General features: G+C 46.7%; 1 protein-coding gene across 1 annotated transcript in view; it reads right to left on the bottom strand.

Annotated features, from left to right (window-relative positions):
• Positions 1 to 25,462, bottom strand: part of POLR3E (RNA polymerase III subunit E) — a 27,689-nt gene extending 2,227 nt beyond the window's left edge. Inside the window, exons 1-20 of the mRNA XM_064725558.1 lie at positions 25,308 to 25,462; positions 21,338 to 21,419; positions 20,219 to 20,269; positions 19,485 to 19,562; positions 17,873 to 17,988; positions 17,511 to 17,593; positions 16,678 to 16,785; positions 16,181 to 16,230; positions 15,758 to 15,877; positions 15,123 to 15,208; positions 14,229 to 14,273; positions 14,057 to 14,148; positions 13,230 to 13,350; positions 11,611 to 11,692; positions 9,434 to 9,493; positions 8,333 to 8,490; positions 7,996 to 8,060; positions 6,119 to 6,615; positions 1,703 to 1,780; positions 774 to 899 (exon numbers count right to left, since the gene is read on the bottom strand). Of these exons, the coding sequence (XP_064581628.1) occupies positions 774 to 899; positions 1,703 to 1,780; positions 6,119 to 6,615; positions 7,996 to 8,060; positions 8,333 to 8,490; positions 9,434 to 9,493; positions 11,611 to 11,692; positions 13,230 to 13,350; positions 14,057 to 14,148; positions 14,229 to 14,273; positions 15,123 to 15,208; positions 15,758 to 15,877; positions 16,181 to 16,230; positions 16,678 to 16,785; positions 17,511 to 17,593; positions 17,873 to 17,988; positions 19,485 to 19,562; positions 20,219 to 20,269; positions 21,338 to 21,373 (2,052 nt within the window). The 5' untranslated portion in view covers positions 21,374 to 21,419; positions 25,308 to 25,462. The remainder of the gene's footprint in view (positions 1 to 773; positions 900 to 1,702; positions 1,781 to 6,118; positions 6,616 to 7,995; positions 8,061 to 8,332; positions 8,491 to 9,433; positions 9,494 to 11,610; positions 11,693 to 13,229; positions 13,351 to 14,056; positions 14,149 to 14,228; positions 14,274 to 15,122; positions 15,209 to 15,757; positions 15,878 to 16,180; positions 16,231 to 16,677; positions 16,786 to 17,510; positions 17,594 to 17,872; positions 17,989 to 19,484; positions 19,563 to 20,218; positions 20,270 to 21,337; positions 21,420 to 25,307) is intronic.

The following is a 25,462-nucleotide window of genomic DNA, read 5'->3' as shown; positions in this document are numbered from 1 at the left end:
CTTCAAAGATGCTATTATTCATTTGCAGATCACAATGTAATAAAGTACTTAAGCACTTGTCTTATTGAAGTGGGTGACAGTGAGCAAAGGCCCAGCCACAATGATTAAAGTATTACATTAGTTGGCAACTTTCTGCTTGGCCATCCTGCATCTCTTTTAAAGTCATGGCCTGTGTGGTCTGTACTTTATACCTTAAATTTCTTGAGCAAGTAAATGGTGCATCTTCAAAGAGAGATGAAAGGATTTAAATAAACATTTACAATGAGATGTGTTAACTACTACTCTGGCTGCTGGTTTTGGCCAGGGTTTTGCTTTGTGCAAAGCTGCACATCCTGCTAGAGAATAAAATCCACTTCCTTCTGAACATGTGGCACTCGTGCTCTTCAGCACTAACCAGCAGCAGTCAGTTGGTAACTCAGAGCACTGGGCAGAGCCCTCCCACCTCCTTAATGTTTAATTCTGCATTATTTAAAAAGAACTCAAGTATCACATTTACTACCCTCTATTCTCTGCTGCTTCGAGATGACAGAGAGATTTGTTGCAATAATACAAAATAATGTGTGAGCCACTGCTCCTTGGAGGGAAAGAAGACAGAGTGAGACAAGTGCATTTTTAAGAAAACAAGCTGAAACAGGCTTTGTCCATATTCCAACAACAACTGTTCTACCATCCTTATCATTTGTCAGTTCAAGGTAAAATATAATCCTTTGCTTAAATCAAGCATTAAAACTGATGTATTAGTTGGCTCAAACCCAAAGTGAACAGAAGCTCACCTTCAGCACTCTATCCACCTCCTGCTTGTTGAGATCCTCCCCACACTCCTGGCTCAGCTGGCTCTGGATGACATTCCTGCGCACTCGGTAGTTCTTCGAAAAGATTTCAAGCAAAACTTGGCGATGCTTTAAAAGAAAATGCACTGTAAGTCCACAGAGACCAATTATTCCTGCTTTTCTATCAAAACTGCAGGTGCCTCAGTCTGTACTAAACATTCCCTGAACTACATCAGAGGATTCTTGCTTCATAATCCTGAAAACATCCCATATGTTCCTGCTCTCCAGCAGTGCCTTATCCTCCAAGGGGTCCCTGCAGACCCTGTGGCCACTCCTGCTCCTGTTCTGTGACCAAAGGTACAAAAACACACTGAGGAAGGCATTGCAAGGTATTCCTCTCCAATGCTTGCATGGGAGTGCACATCACTCCAGGCAAAGGTTGGCTAGTTCTTGCCTGTGTCCTATAGAAATGTGCTCAGTTCATGGAGCTGGGAATTGCACTGCCCACCCACGGGTCATCGGGCACCTGCCTTTCACCTTGATCCCTCCGTCAGAGCTGGAACTCAGCAGATGCTCACATGTGCTGCAATCAGTTCATACTCTTAAGTATAAACAGATACAACAGATACACCTGGTAATCTCTGGCTAATGTTGCATTGCCATCAAAAGGAAAAAAACCTTGCACTGGATCCTGGTCTGAGGCCTGCACTGGAGAATCCTTTCTTTTCACAGGTTCAGAAACAGCCACTGAGAGACTGACATGATTACCAACATGTTATGAGCTTCCTTTCAGCTAGAAACAGTTGGTGTTGAAAATACCAATAGAGAAAGAGAAAAACTATCTGGTGTACTAGTTCCAGAAACATAGATGCAAACAATGCCAAACACTCAATAAAAATATAGTGGGGGAATGTCATTTATTTTCTCTTTACCTGATCATAAGTGTCACCAGCTTCCCAAAGTGCATAGACCTTTAGTTCATCTGGTGAGGCAGCAGTCTGTGGAGGAAACTGAGAACAAGAGGCTGTTAAAAATAACCAGCTATTTAATGAGTTCTGCTTAATGATTCCATGATACTGTATCCCTGGACACCCATTACTGAATCAAAGCTCTGGCTGCCATGGAAAAATAACTGCTGAAAAACCCAATTGCTGTCCCACCCCACACTGGAAGGGGTGCCTTGGCTCTGGCTGCCCTGGGCCTGCTCAGCACCTCTCACAGCCCCAGTGCCAGAGCAGAATCACGGTCTGTGTCACAGCTGTGACCCAGGGAATGGCACCCTCGGGTGTCTCAACGTGCCCAGGTCTGACTGATGGCTCTGCTCAGGTGGGACACCCTGCACAGGGCACTGGTGCCACATCTGTCACACTCCAGCCACAGCTGGGCTTTCAAGGGAACAGCTGGACACACTGGAATCCCATGAACTGTGCATGGGGACAGTTTCCCACTGGTGGAGAGTTGACCACCATGTACCAGAACAATCCCAGGGCTTGGACCCTGAGGGTATCCCATGGCAAGGTATCTGTAGATTTCTCCTGTCAGCAATTTTTGCTTCCAGACCATCCAGAGCAGCTGAGAGCACCAAGTGCACTGCAGGGTCCTTCTGGCAGTTTTTACCTTTACAGTGTCAGTTTTTACAGATTCACTTCTTCCTGCACTTATCTGCTTCACCAATCCCAAATGAGCCTTACTGACAAGCTTCTGCTGTATTGCCATCTCTGGTTTGGGGCAGACTGCAGCCCCAGCACTCAGACTGAGCACTGAGGGACGCTGAACCAGCTCTTTGCTCATTTCAGGCTCCAGAAGTGACAGTGGTTTTGCATGTTTTGTTTTCCCCCCACGTGCCAAGCTAGAGAAACACTTTCATTTTTTCTGAGGCAGAAGCCTCACACCCCTGCAGACAGGAAGGAGCACAACTACCTCTCCCCCTAAAAAAATAAAACACCATCCATTTGCCTTAACATTTCCCCTTGGAGCAGTGACTAATGAGCACTGCTGGAATATGCCTTCACTCTGACATGTCTCTTCCTGTCTGTCACTAACGATTTATTCCTTGCTAACCACCCAGATGACCTAAATCAATCATCTATGAAAAGCTAACAAGCCAGTCCCAATTGTTCCAGCATCCCTCAGTCCTGGCTGCTGCTACAAACCAAACCTTTCTTCCCAGCCTCCCTCACCAGCCAGAAGACTTGTGCATCACAGAGAGAAAGGATCAGCATTCCTTTCATGCTCTGCCTCTGATCTTACTGCAAAGGGGAAGGGTTCTGTCCAGTGGGAGCTGCCTAGTGGGATTAGCAGCTTTGACTTGCAGGTTAGTCCAAATGGCTGGGATATCAGAAGGTTTTACACTTGGTTTAGAGCCAGGATTCAGGCTGACTAGGCTCACAGCACCTGACATAATTCTGCTCCCACGAGGACACTTGCTTTTGAGGAATAACCTCTCTTGTAGGTTTTCAGCAGAGATAAAATCACTTACTCAGCTTCCTTCCACACACCACAGCAGGGATGGCAAAGGGCAGCAGGGCACTGGGAGCACCCAGGCACAACGTGCTGGGCTCCACAAGTGAGCCAGCACAGCCTGGAGTGCAAACCCCTCCTGCCTCAGCCACAGCTGTGTTTATCCAGCCACTCTGGCAGGAAACGGCTCCAAACAAACACAATACTTGGGAAGAAAAACGCACAGAATCTCCTCCTCCCAGCCAGCCTCCCTCTGCAAACTGCTGCAAGCCAACACTCCCTGTCTGCTTGCTCCTGTCACACAGCCTGGAGTGGGAAATGCCACCAGGGATTCCTCAGAAACACACAGCACAGACAGTTCACTGCCTTGCCATCTGCTGTCCCTTTGCTGGTTTATGTCACCTTGATCTCCCCAGCCTCACCTTGATACAGTTCTCTGCTACCTTAAAATCCTTTCTAAAATATTTGCCCTGTGTCCCTTCCTGCTCTGAGCTCCTGGAGCAAGTGCAGGCTCTTGGGAGATGAACTCCACGCTGCCCCAGGTCCCAGGGCTGCCACGTTCAAGTGGAACCTCTCAGGGAGGAGCTCTGGGAAGTTCTCACTCAGCCCTGAGCCACTGCCAGGCAGCCTCAGTTGGAGTTACACCAGATGGAGGGGCTGAGAGTGCCAGAAAAAACCTTATCAGCTGGAGAAATCCTGAAGGTAAACTGCTGATCTCACCTCTGAGGGAGCCTGGCACTGGCACAGCCTGCAGGGCTCTCTGTGAGTGCAGGCTGCACTCCCCTCCCTCAGCCCAGCCAGGCAGGACACACACATTACACACAGTTACATCATTTCCTGAGGCCTCAAAAATATCCTCAATATCCCTGGGCAGAACCTTGCCACTGCAGGGGCCATGGGAAGGGAGCTGTGGCAGCAGCAGCCACCCCCAGGCTGCAGGAAATGGCTGTGAGGGCCCAGGAGCCAGAGCCCTGCCCAGACACCTCCATGGGGAGGGAGAGAGGCTCAGGCACCCAGTCCTGCCTGCCCAGGGCTCCTCTCCTCCGTCTGTCCCCTCTCCTATGGCTGCACCAGCTCAGGATTTGCTCTTTCCTGACCTGTGCTTCTCCCCCACACCTGATGAGGGACAAGCACAGCACCCTGCAGGCATCCCCACAGCCTCAGCTGCAGCTGAGTGGCCTCTCTGCTCCCCACAAATGCTGTTTATCTCACAGCCTGCTGGTGTGAGTTTATCTGTTGGTCAGCTCTGTAACAGATCCTGCATTTCCCTGGTAAGGTCTCAATTGCCATTTTCAGCCACACATTTTCTATAATAGGTAAGCAGTCAAACCAAGAGTGTCTTCACCCACCAAAGAACATCATTTTAATTACCTCAGATCATTGATTTTTATCACCAAAGCACTTCCAATTACAGAAAACTAATGAGTAACTATGAAATCCCACACTGAGCAACAACCCTCCAGGCTTCCCTTGAGCTCAGGCCCTTGTTGGGTTCTGACAAAATTGTCCAGGGGAACAATCAAGAAACACCAAAGTGTCTGAGCCCATGCAAAGAGGAAACCCAGCCCCAGCACCTCTGCCATGTGCACAGAGCATCAGGGCAGGCTCAGGGCAGTGATTTACATTGCTGCCAGCAGTTCAGGCTCATACACAAGAACTGCAGCAAATTCTGAGTCAGCAGAACTAAAACTTGCAGGAGTCTCCTTGAGAGACGTTCTAGGGACCACTTCTGCACCTCTGCAGGTCTCCTGTGGCAGGGTTTTCCACACAGAAGGAAGCTCCTGGCCACCTCTCCTCAGCAGGATTTTATTTTGCTTTTTGAAAAGAGAAACGATCTCACTTTCACTTCTTGTGTGGAATTCTAAAATCCTCAAATTTCCAAAGCAAACAAGCCCCAGCCCCAAGGAGCAGAGCAGGGATGATCTCAGCTGTTCACCTTTCACACATCACAGCAGGTGCAGGGGAGAGCCTGGCCAGCACTGAGACAGCTCCAGGCAGGCACCACCCCAGGACCTGGGAACTGCCAGGAGAGGAAGCAGCAAGCCCCACAGTTGGTGCTCTCCCTGTGACATTTCCAGGCTGTTGCCTGGCTCCCAGGTGCCACAACATGTACTTTGCACACGACTGAACACGTTCCTGCTGCCCCCAGCACTCCCATGCTCCAGGCTCTCCCAGCCCTCCTGCTTCCTGCTCCTTTGAGCACTTCACATGTTCCTTCTCCTCTCTCCCCAAAGGCAGCTGCTCCCAAGCTCCTTCTGCCTGTAACCCAATCAGCAGTGCCAGATGTCTTGTAAAATTAATTTCCTTTTAGGCTCTTTCCCATGATGCCAGACTCCCTTTGCTCTCCTCAGCAACGCAGAGTCTGCCAGCCCTGCTCTGTCTCACGCAATCACCCACATTGTTTCCTTGCAGACAAAGACACAGACACCTCTGCACAGCCCAGAGCAAACAGAGAGGCCAAGGGAACCTGCTGCACACGGGCTCTGTCGCTTCCCAAGGCTCTGCTGGGTGTGCCCTGCTGCTCCCAGGCAGTCAATGTCACCTTTCCCCCCCAGCTGGGTCCCTGTCCCCGAGGGAAGGAGCTTGTGCAATTCCAGGAGAGCTGATGGGAATCTGGGACTGCCCACGTTAACAGGAGCAAGCTGGGACAGCAAATCACCATGGGCCAGCACCTGGGATGAGGAAATGGAGTCCCAAGGACAACAGGGCAGAGTGCAGAGCCTGCCAGCAGCAGGAGCCCAGACAGAATTGCAGCAGCTCCAACACATCCAAGCACATCTCTCCTTCGGGTCCATCAGCACAGGACACAAATATTTCACATCTCATGTTTCACTGCCCCCCTGCTCCAATCCCTCCCCCAAAGCACACCAAGGGATAACCATACTTACAGGCACCAAAATCTGTTTGCAGCCAGTGTCCAACACCATGTCCTGTAACATTTTGTCTGAAATGCCACTGAACAAGGTATGTCCTGGAGGCAGGCTGGCTAAGTGGAGGTTAAATAACCGTTTAAGCTCACTCAGGGTGAGCACAAACTGTTTCTTAAAGGTGGAGGACACAAAGGCCTTCAGTTCCTGGGCGACCCTGTCGATGCAGCCCCCGGGCAGGTGGCCATTGACAGGGTCCAGGGGGCCCTGGGCTGGGTGCAGGCCGTTCACCAGGCCGTTGTTCAGCCCCTCGTGGGCTGAGGTGTCCATGGGCTCCTCCAGGCTCACAGGCTCCTCCTTGATGCGGATGTTGGCAACGTCCGGCCTGGCCGAGCTCTCGTTGGATTTCATCTCTGCCTTCTGCCTCTGGAGCTCCTTCTCCAGCTGCCCAAAGTTCTGCTTGACTTTTGCTTTAGCCATGTTGACCCTTTGCTCCCCAGAAACCAGCAAGGGATGAGCTGGTAAGAAACAAAAGGTACCATAAATCACAGCAGGGCTCACAATGAAATTAAACCAGGAAACATCATCTGCTTATGAAATCTAAGGAATAAACCCAGTCTGTTGATTAGATTTTACATTTTGAGGGATTTTGCTGGATTTTTGAGGGCAGTGTGTGTTTTTCTAAAGCCAAATGTTTGGGGAAGGGTGTTCCAGTCAAAGAATCCAAAGCAAAGTGTGTTTGTTCAATCACCAGGGCCTTCTCCACAATTCAGGAAACCAGGATACAAACTGCTTACACATCTCTGCTTGTGACCCAAATACTTCTTTGTCCAACATCACTTCTTTTTGTCTTTTCGATTCCCTAGTGGCTGGTGGGGGCTGGTGCAGCCCTGCCAGAGGCAGCACCACAGGCTCAGACCCTGTGCTTGGTGGTAGCACGCAGTAATGGGGAGAAAGGGACAGGAAGGAGCTCTCTCCCATGGAATCCTGCCCTTCCTCCCCTCTCCACACCCAGCCATCCAAAGGGGAAAGGAAGGGCTGTGCTGGCAGCAGAGGAGCCCAGTCCCTGCCAAAGCAAGGAGTGCAGTGTCTGAGGCAAAGGCATGCCCAGCACACATGCTGTTACCTTCCCTGCTGTCAGGCTCACTAATCCTTCTGAGCACATCAGACACAGGCTATTGAAATGGATTCATATGCTCCTTTGTCAGTTCTGCTCACACTCCTCAATTGCTCCAGTGTCTGGCACCAAGCCAAATGTCCAGCTAAAACTCTGGAATTGCAAGTTTTCACAATCTTTTAGGATTTTGGAGCAGCTACTTTAATACTCTCACTGGCAAACATAGTGGAGGAGGAAGTCAAAGGCAGACAGCTTCACACCTCCTTACAGCCTCCTGCCATTACATTCTCCAGTAATTGCTTGGCCCTCAACCACACCAGAGAGCCTCCTGCAAATCAGGGAGGTAAAAAATCACCTCACTCACATTAAGTTGCATTAACATTAAATTGAGAGGTGAGAATTATTTGTGCACTGGCTCTGTCTGTCCTCCCTTCAGGAGCTGGTTACACCCCACAAGCTGCCTTAAATGAGCAAGTGGGTAAGAGAACCAGCTGATTTTACAGTGTCAAACAGCAAGTCCCCAGGGCCACAGACTCCTCCTGGCTCTGCTACAAGGATGCCACAGTAGCTGGTGTCACCCCAACCTCAGTCACATTAGTATAGACCAAGATCTGTCTTAAATATTCCAGAGGAAAACAGTAAGAAAGAAAATACATTAAACAAAACCAGTCTCCACCACATTCAAAATCACAGAGGAACTCCAAAACACCACTCAGGAATATGGATGGGCAGATGAATACATGCAAGTGCTTCAGCAAGATCCAAGCACAATTCCATTTACCTGATTGTGCCTCCTGTTTCTTTGGTGTCAAGTGTTCCTTTAAGAGATTATAGACCTTTTCTAATCTGAAAGACAAAGACAATATTCCAGGAGAGTTTCAGGTGTTATGTCTGCATGCAGCCACGCCAGCTTTAGCCATTAGCTGGAACATTCTGTCTCTCCAGGAAGCAGGAATGACTTGAGGGATGCAGTAACACCTCCCACCACACCACTGAGCACTGTGAGGGAGGGACTTGGAGGCACTACAGATCACATTATCTATCAGTGTCTACAGAACCCTTGTACTAAACAGTTCTTTGCTTTTAGCTTTTTCCCCAAAATACAGTAAAATATTTACTTGGCCTGAATGCCCATCCACAGCATCTGTTGCCTCTGAACTATATCTGGATGCTTCTTAACAAAATCTTCATCGTAAGGGAGCATGAACTCCCAACCTTTGTTTATTCTTGCCACAGACATGTGCTCTAGGAAGTCTTTCACATCTTCTGGGCAAAGCTGAAAGAAAAAGCAAAAGCATAAATAGCATGGAAGTCAGTTTAGCCAGGACAGTGCAGCAGTGAGCACTGTGCATGGGGCAGGAGAGCTGGGCTGATCTGTGTGCACGGAGCAGCTCCCTGGGCACACACCCAGCTCAGTCAGAGATGCTCATCCTGCTCTGCAGCACAACACTTTCACACACTGTTAAAGGCCCAGGACTTCAGAGAGCCGTGGTGATTAATCACCCCAGAGTCAAATAGCTCATGGCATGTTTTACAAAGAAAAGGGAGTTTCCAAACTGAGATGAAAAAGCTCTATGGGGAAGAGAAGCATATTCTACAATGTTAATCTTATTTTAGAGCTGCAGGCCAGACATGCTGCACCTACACATGCCCAGCTTTTATGCAGCACTGGTTCTTACATTCCAAAAATAGATGGTCCGTGCATAAACTGACTCATGTTTCATCATTTTAGTGCATTTAAAGAATTTAGGGTTTGTCCTTTTGACTTAATGTTTCTCATTCATTTGCTACTTTTAACAGAATGTTCAGGTGCCTGAGTTGCTTTAAAGTTTTTACTCAGTATTGTAACTGCAAATGCCAACAAAGAGTTGCTCTTGAGACACCCAAAGCAGAGCAGCTTCTGTGGGCTGTGTGAGCACCTGCAGTCAGCTCAATTCAAACTGTGCCCAGCTTTCCACTGAAGCACAGCAGAGGACAGGATGCATTCCAGTCCCTCAGCTCCAAGGCCAGTCTGGAGTTGTGGAAGCTCGTGGGAGCTGCTCAGAATGTTTTTCTCTAGAAAGAGTCTTATCTGTACCTGTTCCAGATGGGGAGCAGAGCAGGCACTGTGAGAAGGAAGGCTCACAGCAGCACCCACCATCTACACCCACACAATGCCCAGCAACATTTGGCCAGCTTATCACCACCTTTGGATTTGGGAAGAAAAGGAATCCACTCACTTTTGTAACTGCTGCTACTTCCTTTCTCACCACCCAGCGGTCCTGTGTGAACTTCCACATCTAGAAGGGAACAAAAGAGGAAAACCTAACAACTGCATGGAGCAGTAGCTTCACTGAAGTTGTAGCAATGAGATGTTACTACAAAAATAGAACCCCCATTCCTTTCAAGAATGTAGAAGTAAGTGATTCTCAGCCAGAGGAAAAACATCTTCTGGCTCCTTCTGTCCTCCAAGGGCCATGAACACAGGTCCAAAAGCTCTGGGAGTCCATGGTGTGCCTTGGCAAACCTATGACTACAAAAGCTACAAGGAATCTCTTGAACTCAAACTCCATTCAGTTTCAAAACAAAAGAAACCCAACAAAACCACTGCAGTGATGCTGGGACCCCAGAAGTCACTTCTCACACACCTCATCATCAGCCTAGAGACTCTCTCCATGCACTCTTACACAGGGGCCTGTGCAGGCTGATGGCTGCTGCCCTTCAGCAGCACAGAGCCCCTACCAAGTGCCTGTGCCCTTCTTCCACCCCCATCACAGTCCCTTAGAGTCATGCCAAGATGTCCTGTCACTCACACACCTGTCCCAGGTAGGGCACAGCCAGGTGCTCTGCACAGCAGGCTGACAGGACTTGGGCAGAACACTGAACATGACCTTTCATTTCTTCCAGTCTCCATGAAATAAGCCACAGCCTCTTTTAGTCTGTGTGTATTAATAATGTTGTTAAGAATCCAAAATCTCATTACTGACAATTTCTTCCTGGCCTACAACACCATCCATGCCTCCTTCTCTCCCATTCAGCTTCTCTCTGCCCACAAACACACAAACCCAATCCACTCACTTGAGGGCACAGGGCATTTCTGTTTTAAAGCACAAGAAGTCCATAAATGTTTTTTAAACTTATTAATTACTTTGCACAAATACAGGGAGATAAAGTTCACTTTTTAAGCTAGAACACATTTTCTCCACAGATCCTATACAGCATTAACTACTATTTCTGAGTCTTAAAACCACACATTTCTCGCTGTCTGAAAGCCAGAAATATTGATCTTTTCTAACATTTAAACTTTTTCCTTCTTGTAGTATTAATCAGCAAATTATTTGCCTTTAAGATCAACACAGATCCATTTCTCATGGAAGGTATATTTGACATAATCCAAATGAAAATAATGTATCTTTTCATCCTAAATATTAAAACAGTATCCCTTACTTAACTGAGCACAATAATTCTGGTCCCTGAACTTTACACAAGACGTGTCACCTAATCTGCTGTGTCCTGAACACTTATGTCACTGGGTCACACCTGAATCCAGGTCTCCATCTGGCAGTGTCTTGGGCAGACATCAAGAGACGAGGAAAAGTCAGCTCCAATCACCATCAGTTTGATCTTACAGTAGTGCTGTAATACCCTTAAAGTCTCTTGCACAGCATTCTCCTGTTCAGAGCTAAACCTCAAGAACAAACTCTGCAGAAACACTCAGGCCTAAGTGAAACAAATGAGAGCTGTGCACTCAGAGCTGCTCTGCTGGGGCGGAAGCCATAAACTGATTATGAACTTAGGAACCACTTAGGACCTTAATTCTTTCCATGGTTAGTGAAAATAAACACAATGCAGAGGTTGTTCCTTTTTGCTGTGGTTATGTGTGTGTTTACAAGACCCATATTCATTTCAACTTCCATGTGCAGCAACTGCTCACAAAAGGTGCCTGGGAACACAGTCCTTTCACTGATTAGCAGCCCTAGGGAATAAAGTCCTTTTTAAAGATCAACAGTGCATGCTCAGGGAGCACAAGGCTTACCCACACTGCCCTCCTGAGCCCTCAGTCCTCAGCCCTTGGAAATAGAGCTGGAGAAACAAGCACTTCATTATCCAGTCCTGGCTGTTCTGCAAGCCCCACACTGAATGGTGGGGGCAATGTGATAGTGCTCTGCAGCATGTGCTAGAAAGGATGAATGCTGCTAATGACAGATGATCTGAACCTGCCAGGCAGACACAAAGTGAGCCTACACCAACATTCCCACAGCAGACTTGTAACAACACCTTCAGGATTAAAGCACAAACAACTTCCTTGGAGGAAACACCTCCCTGCAGAACAGCAGAAGAGTTTTGCAATGCTGTGGCCTCCCAGGCAAGCTTCACCTGTGTTTTCATTAAAAGCAACAAACACTTTTATACTTACAACAAAATCTCTCCCTCTACAGAGCACTTCTGCAGGAACTCCACTATGGGGACTAGAAGTATCTTTTGGGTAGAGAACATCACTGTTAATTAAAAAGGAAGAGAAATTAGTTACTAGGTACTCCAGAAAAATGGGCATTAGTGAAGACTAACATAACAAACATGCCCTCCCTGTTCTGCAGTTAAATTACACCTTTATGCAAAGCGTGGTTTTCATTAAAGGCATTAACATTGGTGTAATTACACTGCTGCAATTACACTAGTGCAGAAAGGCTTAGACCAGCAAAGCACAGCCTTGTGGCAAGCAGGTGTGTGCAGCACAGCTACAAGCTCTGCTTTGTTCTTGCAAAGCCTACCCTCCCTTGGATCCATGTAAACAAGACCAGAATGATCCTAAGAAGTGCTTAGGCTAACTTGGTATGCAGCCTGGAAGGCAGCATTTAGCCAAATGCTGATGTGCAGGCAAGACAGTTTTATTTCCTTCCCAGCAATCAAGGGTTTAACAGAACAATATTACAAAATGCCATACTTGAATCAACAGCCCCGAGACCAGCACTACTCTGTGTCTGTGTCCTTGTCTGCTTGCAGGGCCAGCTGATGACATGTGTTACCAGGCTCTCCAAGCCCCCACAGCACCTCAGGTTCATGATCTTGATCCTACCCAGGCCAAAGAAATGGGTCCCCACTCTTTTCAAAGCTCTGATGTGTGCTGCTCTGTGCTCAAACACCCCATGCACTACAGATCCTCACATCCTCCTCAGACTAGCAGCAAAGAATCAGCTCTAACCTAAGAACAATCTGAATGCTAACATACTGTCTTTTAAGCTGCTCCCAGCTTCCTCCTGTACCAGCTGGAGGGACAGCAGGGCTGCTGTAAAAGCTGGTCACATTGCTAATACAGGCCTGCACCACAATAGCTGAAACATCCTGCTGGCATACTTGGACTGGCAGCTGATGCCATTCATCTTAACACAGCTATTCCAGAGACTGTAAACCTCTGCATGCAGGGCCCCACCCAGGTAAAAAAAATCATACTGCATTTTAGATTTCAGTTCCCAATAGGATGCTCTATCCTAATAAACAGGATGATACAGACTCCAATTCATGTGGTACACTCAGTACCACCATGCTTGATTTACTGAGAGTAGTTTTCAGCTGACAAGAGCAGCAACAGGACTGCACAGAGATCCCTACAGGACTGAATTTTGCTAAGAAATACTATAGCTGACATTGGTTTAATTTTCTGTGTTTCTATTTGATGCTAATCTCTGGAAGAACTCAGAACAGCTCTCTCACAAAAGAACATGAGTGCAGACATCAGAAACCTGTCACAACTCAGATGCACAGATTACATCACTGCTCAGCCACAATCCCACTTGGGGACTGGTACTAAGGCATTATCCTTTCACAGCAACCCTTTGGATACGGAACAGCTGCACTGAGACACAGACAACGTGAAACCAAAGGTTCCAACTGCGAGTTGGGAGCGTGGGTGGGGGACACAAAGCCCGGGGGTCCCGAGGGCTGCCGGGGCAATGCTGGGGCGGTCCCGGGGCGATGCTGGGGCAGAACCGGGGCGGTCCCGGCGCGATGCCGGGGACAAAGGCGGGCCGGCCGTACCTCTTCACCACCCAGTTTCCCTGGACCAGCAGCGCCACCTGCTGCACGCAGCGCAGCACGGCCGTGGGGTCGGTGCCCGAGCCCAGCAGACCCAGCAGGTTGGCGAACGGCATCACCTTCACTGCAAGGCAAACGCAGAGTCACGAACAGCACCCACACACCCAGCAACGGGGATGCAGCGTGTGCACGGGCAAAGATTTATCTTGGGGAAAGAAGTAAAGCCTTAGTTTTACCCCCCTGTGCTGTAGGCATCATATATTCTAAAGTAGCTGCTAGTGTTACAGCAGAGTTGACTGGCTGAACTGGCTCACAAATTAACATATTATTAAAACAATAATTTAAAAAAACCCCAACCTATATCTCTGGCAATATCTGTAAGCAGAGATACCTGACAAGGCAGGCCACTCCTGAGGTAAAACCCTCAGGATTTGCTCTCATCAGAGAGTAACTCTGAAGAGACAAAATCAAATTCCTAGGTGACACTCATTAAGTGTGTACCATTAAAAACTTCCCAGAAAATGCCAAAGTGCAGGCTGTATATGCTCAGACCCCCACATTCCAGGAGATACTTCCTGAATGTGTATCCACGAAGCTATAATCAAATTAGAAGTTCTTCTAAGAGTAAATTTTGCAAGTGTATCAACAGTCAGATAAGCTGTCTCTGCTCTTTTTTGGGAAAGGCTTGGGATTTAGATTCTTCAGAGAATCAGAGAGCCAGACAGTCTGTCTGATGGGGTGACAGAACTGGTAATACTGGGGAAAGCACCTTATCTGAGGCAACTACAAGTCACAAAGTGAAGTGCAAATGTGTTACAAAAGCTACAAACCATTCTTCATCAGGATCTTGATCTGATCAGCAAGGGGTAAAGTCCTCAGCTGGGCCATAGAAAGCACATTGCTTGGAGCCATTGGTTTCTCACTGCAGATAAACAGATTTGCAGCCCATGAAAAAGAGAATCCAGCCAATGTGGACTTTGAACACTATGTACAAACACTTACTTCTCTTCCTCTACGTTTGGAGGCATCAGCATCATTAAATATTCACTAGAAGAAAAGGAAACACATTCTTTAAAATGCTTGTCTTGAGACTTACCAGGTTTAAGTACAATAATTTCTCACTTAGAGTAAACCTGCTTGTGTGAATCTACAAACATCAGCCTGAAAAGAGCTCTCCCTTCCACTCCCACCTCCTCAGAACTAGTAAAAGTTACTGACATTCATCTGCCCAAAGTGAGAGTATGAAGTAAATGTGAGTCAGAATCCCAGCTCTTTTGTACAGCAGAGGTGTCCAAACAGAGGATCTGCACAAGGAAATGTATTAAACACAGCTGCCCTGACAGCCATCAGCAGGGTCATGTGAAACTCCACACAGAGAGAATCAGGCCAGCAAAAAGCAAAATTTCTGTCCCACCCATGCAATTACCAGTGTCTGTGAGAAAGAATCAGATCCAAAAGCCTCTTCAGAAGAGCTATCACTGATTTACTGATTTACAAGAAAAACATGCCAACACCATTACCAGGCCCAGACTCTGCCACTTCACTATTACTTGGGCCATGGCTGTCCCAGGTGACAGAGAAGCACCCTGTTTTAATTTTGTTTTAATTTTCCTTTGCAGTATTCACAGTCCAAATAATGTAGGGCTGTGATAACATACAAGAAACTACAACCCTGAGTAAAAACAAGAGGTTTTAATCTGAAGGGTATAGGGAAACAAAGAAAGCAACCTCAGTAAGATGAAAGCTAGTTTGTTACTGTGTGTTTTAAAACAATTCAACTTTTACCATGAATAGGATTTTCAAAGAGCAGATTTTTAAAGAATATACCTGCTCATTACTCTGAAAACAATCCCAACTAATTAATGCCATTTCTGTAGGAAACCACCAAACTATTACCTGGGAGATTTAATTAATTCTGTGTTTTCAGCAAGGCCATGACCTTGGCTAAATAAATACTGGCGCTCGTGCTCAGAACGGCTATCCTGGAAACAGGGAAAAAACAAGAGTCATTGTCACACACTGAAAATACACAGAATGCCAGAGAGCTGATTTCTCATTCCAAACTATGACCACCCTGTCATCATTTCACCACTCAAATGTTCCACCTCGCTACCTGATGTTCTGCTTTCACTTCCTTGTATGATGCTCATGTGATGTGGGAACATTTCCCTTGCTGTGCCTTTGAAACCTCCTGACAGACATGCCCAAGTCAGCCAAACAGGATTTCTTACACCTGACTGAATGGGTTTCCCAAGTCTTTCACAAAGACCAGTTTATAATCCAAGACCCAAGTGATTCTTACACTCAGACACCCCCTTTATATTTGTCCAGCTCTCAGCTTTGAAATGTGGAGACTCCAAATCATTATCCAGCAGGAGATACAGAGCCCTTCAGGGTCTGTTCCAGCCTACAGAGCTCCTCTTCCTTCTTTTGATGATTCCCTGATTCCCATGGGCCCAGATTTAAAATGGTTCTGGACTTGGCTGAGCCTTCAGGCCCAGGCAGCCTCCTCAGAGCCAGCACTCCCCTACCTTCAAGCCATAATAATGCAGGTGAACCCAGTGCTCTTCTGCCTGTCTCTTCTGCAGGAACTCGTAGGACTGAACACGTCGCTGCCGAGCTTGTTCGGTCTCAGGGCGGGAGAATCGGACCTAGGAGATTTGGGCATCATTCAAAACAGCCCTAAAACCCTTGGAAAAAACCCAAAACCCATCTGCATTATTGATTTGGTGTGTCAGTACCAAGCTAAGGGCCCCAGCTCCAATGAATCACCCCTTGCTCTCAGTGCCATCTTTATGCCTGTGCAACAAGGATGAGCCCACCTGGCCTCCCCCACCCCAGCCCAGGTCAGCAGGACCAGCTGAGGTTTGCTGTCCTTTCATTTCATTCTGAACTGACAAACTTTCTTGTGAACTGTAGCCTGAACCAGCATAAAAAGGAAAATGTGGACATACAGTAATTTGCTTAACATCATCTTCAGCTTCATCCTGGGATGAATCACCACCTGCCAGAAAACACAAAAGTGAACACTCCACTGCAGTGCAAGAGCCCAAGCTGGTCTGGGGGCCCATGCAGGAAGAAAGGACACTGAGAACTCCACAGGCATGGGTTCAATCCCAGCCTGCCACACTGTGCCATGTGTGACAGCAGCACACTGCTCCTGTGATAGATATCCTGCTGCCATGGCCTTCCCAGTGGCAGTGGGGACACAGTGCCCACCACCACCCTTTGTCACTCCCCAGCACTCCCATCCCTCTGCCAATCCCTCACACTGTGCCCATAAAAGCATTTAGGTAAAAAAACGAAAATCAGTGAAACAATCTAAGAAATGGGATAATAATGACTGTGTTGTTAGAACAAACACCTTCAAAACAGAATGACTCTTACCAGCCACATTATAGAGTATTTGTATCTCACCTCCCCTCAGAAAACACAATTGTGGAGAATTTACCTTCATTAGCAGCTTCTCTTTCTCGGTGTTTTGCATCAGCCTTGTCCAAGTAGGTGAAGCTTGGCCTCAGCTGAAGAATTCCATGTAGTGGAGTCAAGTGAAGTTCACCTGAAAAAGAGAATTAATGTTGGTTAAAATTGATTTTTTCCACTGCACAAGGACACAACTTTTCATTATCTCCCTGTCTCTGTAAAGCCACAGCTTCAATTGAGCATAAATATTTAATATAGCAAAACGTAAAAAAGGATTGACGTGAAAAATTCAGCCAGTGCTCAGGATTACAAGGGAATATAAAAGATCAAGACTTGTTTCTGTAATTTTGCCTTTTGTGTTGAAACCAGATCTTGTAGAGAGCCACATTCTGGCACAGGCCTGATCCACAGTCCAGAAGACCCCTAGCAAAATAGTAATCACTGAAAACAATCTACATATTGTCATCTCAAATGACCACCAGACCAAAACTCTGTGATGGCCTGGGCAGTCAAGAGTGGGACAAAAAGTGCAGAACAGGAAAACGAGACAGACATAATTAGATTAAGAAAGCAATATAAATAATAATGATAATTTCATGCTACAAGTGCCTATTATTTCAGGCCACCATCTTGTTAAGATTCTGGAGGCATCTACAAATCCAGGGTGTTTTTACATGATATTTACAATTTTGCTAGACCTACTCAAGGACTCTTGAGACATTGATAAGGGAAAATTTTCCTTTCTTTAAAGACCCATCAGCCAATTAAAACTAGGCCAAAAAAAAGATAAACAGGTCTTATCTTAACACTGAAATGAATATGTTTCCCTTCCCCTGGGAGGGTTAAGCAAAAGAAACTTACCTTTTTTATATACAGCAGCTGCATAGCGGGAAACATTACTGGCAGCCTGGGAAGAGCAGAAAGTTTGCTTGTCCATCAGCTTCCTGCAGACAGAGGAGGGCAGTGAGATGGCATTCCACAGGCAATGTGGCATGCACGTGCCAAAAGTCTGAAAGCACCAATTCCCAAAATGGACTCTCAACAACCACAGCAGACAAATATCCATCACTTCTGTCTGCAAATCTGAATTCATGATGCACCCCAAAAATGTAGGTTACTCTCAAGAATGCTTGCTACAGAAGAGTGTACAAAGCAGCCACTGGTGGACACACAGCTGTCTGTGCTCAGCCCAGACAGGAAAGGAAGGCAAAGAGGACACCTACGAGGAATAGGTGCTGGTTTCATCTGTACAGGTGCCATCCACGTTGAGAGCGATCTGCTCTCCCTTGCTGCGACAATAGTTCGGATTCAAAGTATCGATGGCCATTTCCAGTTCAACCTAAAGAATACCAGGGAAAGACAGCTAATTACCATGGCACAACCTCAAACAGATCAATTAAAACCCAACCCCGCACTTTCTAACATTTCCAGAGGTTTACAGCAAATTTAAGTACATAAGCAGCATCATTCAAATCCACAGGGCCAATCTCACACAGAGCTGGACAGCATATAGGTGGGTTTGGTACAGTGAGGTCATTTTAACAACAAGCTGGAGATACAAAAACTCCCATGTACACAAGTGGGATCAGAAAAAGCAGAGTTCTTTAGGCAGCCCTGAAATACACATTCACTTTGCTGGATTCCTTCCATGACACTATCAGTCTAATTTACTATCAGTACAGATCAGGTGCATAAGCAACCTCATTCAAGCCTCCCCATCACCAAGGAACCATTCAGAATCCCTCATAAGATGGATCTCCTTCTAGTCTGGTACCAAGAATACAACTCTGTCCTCTTCAGAGGCAAAGGCCTCCACTCTGCTAATTTGAGACTGCAGCCCTCAGCACTGACTTCAGCTACTCCTGATTTTCACTTGTCAGAGCACTGTAAAAAGCTCCAAACCTTTAGTTATAAGAACTATTCCCCCCACTACAGCTTTACATTTTAGACCAATGTCCAAAAATAAGCATCCTGCTGCATAATAATTCTATTTATATACTATGACAATACAGAGCATATTCTTCAGGGTGTGTCAAAGCACTTATAAATTTGTGTATCACAGCTACGATCTTATTTTTTCTTTCCCTTTATGTTATTCATAAACTGAACTAGTTTCAAGTCCCTGGATGAGACAGCATATTTACAAAGGTTTGTACAGGGCTTACAGTGCAAATGTTTGCTGAATTAAATAAAAGACTTCGTGAACAAAACACGCATTCTAACTCCAAAGTTCACCAAAGCACTTCCCTTAACCATTTCCCAGAACCAAATTCAAGTAACACAGACATTTACAGCTGCAGTTTTAAAATAAGATATTGTAAAATAATAGCCAGAATTCTGGGACACATTTGCAAGCAAGTGCAATGATTGTGGCTTTGGCTATACTTTACCTGTACTGCCCCAGTGATTTCAAAAGGACTCCTGATGATTCACTGCCAGGCAAGAGAGAAATCAAGACTTGCACTGACACTGAAACAGAGGATGGCTCCAAGGCCCAATCCTTCTTCAACCCTTCTCTGAATACTGCACAGACCTTTTGATTCAAGCTCTTTTCACACAAGCATCCACAGACTGAATTATCATTAGTAACTACATTTCCCTGAGTGATTCTGTTTTCTGTTAAAATAGTGGCTTTCTCACCATGATTTATAAACTTTTATTCTAAACTCTACCTTATAGACACAGTAAAAGAGTCTTCATAGCTTCAAGCACAGAGATCTGGTCCTGCAAGTAGCTGCATGATTAGAACAGCTCAACAGCATAATGTGCTTTTCCTAAGTACATTCTGCACATCATAAAAAAACTTTTACAGACTGGACTCAAATGATGACCAACCTTTTGCTGCTTTGGTTTTATCTTCGCTGACAAATGTGTAACGTCATCGTAGGTCATGGAAGCTGGGCGAATGGGATACTGCAAAACAGATCATTTCATACACCCCTCTTCTCTTAAAGATCAAAGAATTTCACAGAAATCAACTCAAAGTCCCCTGTCCCCTCACATGCAGATCCACTTGCCAGATCTCAGAGACAAGACACCCAGAAAAAACATTAATTGATTGATTTGTGAGTCATCAGGGGATTTGGGAACACGACCTAAAAAGTCTGTTGTTTTCCTCCCAGCCCTCTGCTTTTGTCCCTTCACAGCCCCCTTCCTGCCCCTCACACACCACAATAACCTGTAACACATTAGTCCAGCACAAAAAGAAAACCTTATCCCTCAGCATTAACTCTCTGTAGAGTTAATAGAAGTAAAATATCTGTGGGTATCCAAGTAAATGTTAGTTTAGAAAGTACAGACCACATGTTGCTGATCAGGAGAGCAGAGCCAGGTTCAGCCACATGGGAATGCTGAGAGGACAGTGTGGATCCCAGGGAGATCTCCCATCCTGCCAAAGCTGCCAGGTCTGCACACCCACAGACCCCAGCACAACCAGCCTCACTCCTGCCTCCAAAATGACACCCAAACAGGTTCTCTATATCCCAGACCTTGGCAGACTAAAGCATTAAGTTATGCTCTTTGCATTTATTTTAAACAAACTATCACTGCATAAAAGTTAACAGAAATACCTGAAACAGATAGAGCTTCTCCAGTAGACTTCTGGCCAGGAACACGTCAATCTAAAAAGCAAAACAAATAACTTTCATCAGATGCCAGCTGTAATAAAAGTAGAACCCTTAGAGCTCAAATACTGACATTAGCTTTTCATTATGAACTCTAACATAAAATAGATTCGTGACTCTCCTGTCAGAAGTTTCCTCTCTGCTGAATTTGACATGAAATTCTACATTTGGCCTTTTTAAAAACCAAACCTAAAATCCCACTACAAAGAGGCAGCAGACAGTGGCTCGAGCTGTTTTTCCTCTCTAAGGAAACTTGGCAAACAAATGTGAAAGAGGAATTTTTATCCTCCAAGGATATGAAGCAAATCTGTTATCACAATTATAGAAAGAGGAGGAAGTTCTCAGTTTGGCAGCACGACTGAAAGGTAAAAGTTCCTTACTGGTATTTTATAAAATCTTTCTAAATTAGACAAGGGACACCCACATCTTCAAGCTGGTTCAACACTTGCACTTGGCCATCAGAACTGAAAATGCACAGATGTTTCATGAATAAGACATATGGAAGCTGCCATTTCAGATACACTCCTGACAACTGCCACTCCTTTTCTTGTGGCTTTTCACCCTCTATGGATTTGCCCTTCCTTGTGCTTCTGGTGTGTAAACTCAATATCAAGTGACAAGACACTGTGGCTATTTCTTGGGACTTAAAGTGGTGCTTTAAAGAAGTCCAGACCCAGAACACAACTCCTTACTTCAGCAGAAGGCATGAACACTGTAGATTCATATTTAACAGACCATCAAAGTAATTCCAATTTTTTCAGCTCCCAGACACATGCAATGGAGTTCACTGGAAGCACACAATGGTAGAAGCAAATTCCCCACCTTCTCTTCTGCCATGGACAGATTACAAAGGGTGAAAAACCTGAGCTGCATCTGCCAAGATATTCTGACAAAACAGATACCATGGTCCACACAACATAATGTACAGCCCCAGCCATTGGTTATAAGACAATCACTGATGTTGATGACACATTGTTTCAGCAGTGTAAGAATACTGGGAACTGTAGTAATAAAAATAATAACAAATTCTCATGTACAATCACTGTTACCACAATGCACTTTTACCTCTTGTATAATTGGATCATCTTCTTCATTTGCCATGCTAGGATAAAACAAAGCTTTTTCTTGGCTTATTCCTTGGCACAACCTGAAAGAAAACAGGAATGTCATATGAATCATTTCATCTGTGTCACATACCACATGCAGCCCAAAGTATTGTTCAAGTTGACTTGGTTCCTTTCAGCGATAATCTGTTTATTCTCTATTTTGAAGGAATGTATGTGTTTGCATGAACAGGTCCCTGATACTCAACAATAGGTAAACTGCTATAACTTGTGTGAAAGCTGCAGTTACTAAGACAGCCCTGAACTAGCGCCCTAAGGAGGGAAAGACAGCCTTTGGCACTTGCATAAAGTGTATCTTCTTTACACTGTGTAACAGTAACACACAGGTAGCAGCTGGTTTGCAGCCACAGCTGGCCCTGCAGGGTCCCAGTCCCAGATATTCCAGTCTGGGAATGCCCTGACTTTGATTCCAGCTCCCTGGCAAGCTGCAGCCTTGTCTCCTGACCTGCCACTCTTCAGACTGCACTGCTAAATGAGAGCTCCAGAACACCCTGCTCAGCCTTTCCTGGAGTCCTCCAAAACCAGCAGAACAGATTTTTCTTCATAACTACACCAACCCCAATGAAAATAAGATTCTGATATTAACTGAGGACTGGATACTCTGGAACAAAAGTTCATTATGTTCAATCCAGCACTGGAGTCAGTGCTGTGCCTGGTTCAGACCTCTGAATAAAAAATGATCTCTCAGCTAAATCAACAATAGTTTTTCCCTGCTGAAATCAAACAAAAGGATTTACAAATTATTCAGGATGTCACTGCAACAATGTTATGCTAATCAGCCAGTACTGGTCAAGATAGGCATAACAAAATAAGACCTCTCACAAACTGACCAAGGAAAGTTTTAGCAACAAAGATGATCAGGCAAAGAAAGAAGATCTGTGTTCAAGAACTCTCCCTTATTGTCCTCACTCCTTGAGGACAGCTTACTTCTTTCTGGATCTCCTGTGGAGGAAGAGGAGGAGAAACAAGCAGCATCCAGGATCAGCTGGGAAAGAAGGAACCCAGTATCCATTTTACATCTGGAACAATGGCATTTTTTTCAAATACTCAAGCCACCACACAATTTAGGCAGCTCAGTATATTTCAGCTGACATACAGGCTTCTCAAATATCACACTAATGTACACAGAGGTATCTAAGAAACCTTTCAGAGAGGCTAGACATTCTGGATACAAGTGTTATTAACATCCATTCAGGCTTACAGTGTTTCTGCCATTCCATCTAGAAATATAATTCCCTATTTTTCAGTTACAGACTCTCTGCTACCAAAAAAGTGCCCCTCCCAGTACTGAGCTGGCATTCTCCATTTCCTTATGCACCAGCACGTCCCAGGGTCTTTGTACCATACATTTGTATTTGAAAATTTATGCCTCAGTATTTCAGATTCCTATCTGAAGCTATTTTGTAGAAATGCAGAACACCTTCACAGCAAAAAGCCAGTACCTTAACCACAGGCTGGGCTGTGAGCAAAACCCTGAGTATGTGATATCTGACTGATATCAGTGTTTTCTGTGATCAGGCATCCAGTTCCTCCCAGAAACACACACCGATATGTTTTAGAGAAATGAGCTTTGTCAGTTCCATTTCTGCCTTCCCTGCTCATGTCCCCGGGTGTCCCAACACCTGAGAGCTCTGCAGACATGGAACAACTGCAGCCTGCACCCAGCACAGAGCTGATGGTGGGAGGATGCCCAAGGTGTGTGAGGACACGTGGAAACACCCAAAGGTGGGACACCTGGGTCCAAACCCTCCTTCCTCACACCCTGAGAGATCCGGGAACCACCCTTCCCTTCCTGACAGCCTGCATGCCAAACATCTGCTAGGCTCCTTCTCCCTCTTCTGAGAAAGGTATTGCACTTTTGAGAAGAGAAATCAATATTCCCTGGGCTAAGGAGGGACAGAGAAGCTCAGCCTGAAGGGTCTGGTCTCTGGCCCCACACTGAACACTGCCTGTGCAATTATACACAAAATCTCTTTGTGATTCCACCTGTCACTACTCAGGGGAAATGCTGTGTTACAGAAACCACATTTTTCTCTTAGTCCTGTAAAGACAAAGCATGACTACAGATCCTTTTACTGGAAAGTGAGACTGACACATCTATAAATAGGAAGCAGTGTGTCCCAGCACAACTTATAATACTCATGCAACTGGAAGAAATCCTCTGAATCAGAAGGAAGGCATGCAGACACAATCCTATGTCTGATATATGCATACATAGTGCTAATTTCCACACTTCTCATATACATATATTTATGACACCACAGGAGTTACAGAATGGAATCAAACATCAAAAGACAGCAAATATGGTCAGCAGGTTCAAACTTCTTTTGGTAGAACCTTTTTATTTTAAGGACTTTCCTTTAAGGTGCAAATCAAAGTATAATGTGAATTTTCAGCTCACAGGAGGGCAAGAGATATAAATCTTCTCCTTTCTCCTGCAAAGTGACCAATGCAAGGACCAATCCATGAAACTGCTCATTAGCTGCCCATAACACCATCAACGTAGAACCAATGAAGAAAAATGTTGAAGTTAAAGAACTGTAAAAATCAGTGATGAAGCAACTGATTCCTGCATCTCACTCTGAGCTTAGAAAGGCATTTGAGTATTAGAGATTTAATTTTATTTTACTGCCAAAGACTTAAATATATCTGTAAGAAGATAAATTGCAAATTTGCACATCATTTGACACACAGACTTTAAGTCAGGCCTGTAAGAAATGCTCCAGTATTCCATTTTTACCTAAATTTGTCAGTAATAATGGACACCAAAGTGCTAACACTGAAACCTGAAATATTCTTCATATAATCATGCAATGTGATAGAAAGGCCAAGAATTCCTGCTGGATCAGTGCCTGAAAGCATAAATGCTGAAACGGCAGCATAGAAAAAGTGCCATTTCCTGAATCACTACCACCACTACCTCTGGCACCCGGGGCTCAGCAAAGAAGGGGCTCAGAGCAGCCCTCCAGCTCAGGGTGGCCCACACAGTAAAATGGAACCTGCCAGAAGAAGCTAAAGCACCTTCCATACATTTATGGCAATTACCATTTTGACCCAATTACTTGCTTCATTTTCTCCTCGCCTGCAAGCAGCTTTGCACAGTCATCCCCTGGCAGTGAAGCCAAGAGGGCTCCTCTGCAGCAGGACCTCTCTCTGGAGGTGATGTCACCGCAGCACACCTTTGGGGTTTTACCAGGTTACGCATCAAGCACGAACCTTTCTTTACTTTGTCACCTCACCCCGTGTGCGGCACAGGCCGTGCTGCCGGAGCAGGGGTCACTGTGTGACACCACCGGGGCAGGTCGCGGTGCCCGTCCCGTGCTCCCCGCGGGCAGCGCTCCCGCCGGACGCGGCTCCGCGCCCCTGGCGCCCGCCCTGCCCTGACCCGGCAGCGCTGGGCTGGGGGAAAGGCCCCGGAGAGGGCACAGCGAACCGCCCGAGCCGCCCCTACCGCGGGGACCAGGCGAATCCCCCCGGACGGGACGGCTGGGCTGCGGCCCCGCAGAGCCGGTGCCACGCAGGGGCAGCCGCTGCCCTCCGGGGCGGGTGCGCCGAGTCCTCCCCGGTGGGAAGGCGCGGGGCTGCGGGCCCCGGTGGCATCGGCGGGGCCGCCGCTCACAGCCCCCGGAGGAGCGGCCGGCACCCCCCGGGGCTGCTGCGGGAGCCGAGGGGCCGCGGCTGCGGCCGGACCCGGCCCGGCCTCCACGCACCCCGGCCCGTGCCGGGTCCTGTCAGGGCGCTGCGGCTCCGCGTCCCCGCTGTGCCGAGTCCTCGCAGTCTCGGCTCCGCCGTCCCCCCGGGACGGGCAGAGCCCACCCCAGCCCAGGCCGCACTCCTCCCCCGCCACCGCCCGCAGGGTCCCTTGCGCCAGGGCGCCCCGGGAGGCGCAAAAACGGCGCGGCCCGGCGTACCTGTGTGCGGGCCGGGAGGGCGGCGGCGGCGCCGCTCCCCCGCTCCCCGTGTCGGTGGCGGCGGGGCAGCGGTCAGGCAGCCGCCATGTTGGTGGCCCCCGGGCCGGCACGTGGGGACGCGGCGCCTCCTCCTACCCACAATGCTCTCCCGGCCG

This window comes from Zonotrichia leucophrys, chromosome 14, assembly GCF_028769735.1.
Source record: "Zonotrichia leucophrys gambelii isolate GWCS_2022_RI chromosome 14, RI_Zleu_2.0, whole genome shotgun sequence".
NCBI classification, from domain to species: Eukaryota; Metazoa; Chordata; class Aves; order Passeriformes; family Passerellidae; genus Zonotrichia; species Zonotrichia leucophrys.
The sequence above is the reverse complement of the archived record's forward strand: the minus strand, read 5'-3'. Positions and strand labels throughout refer to the sequence as shown.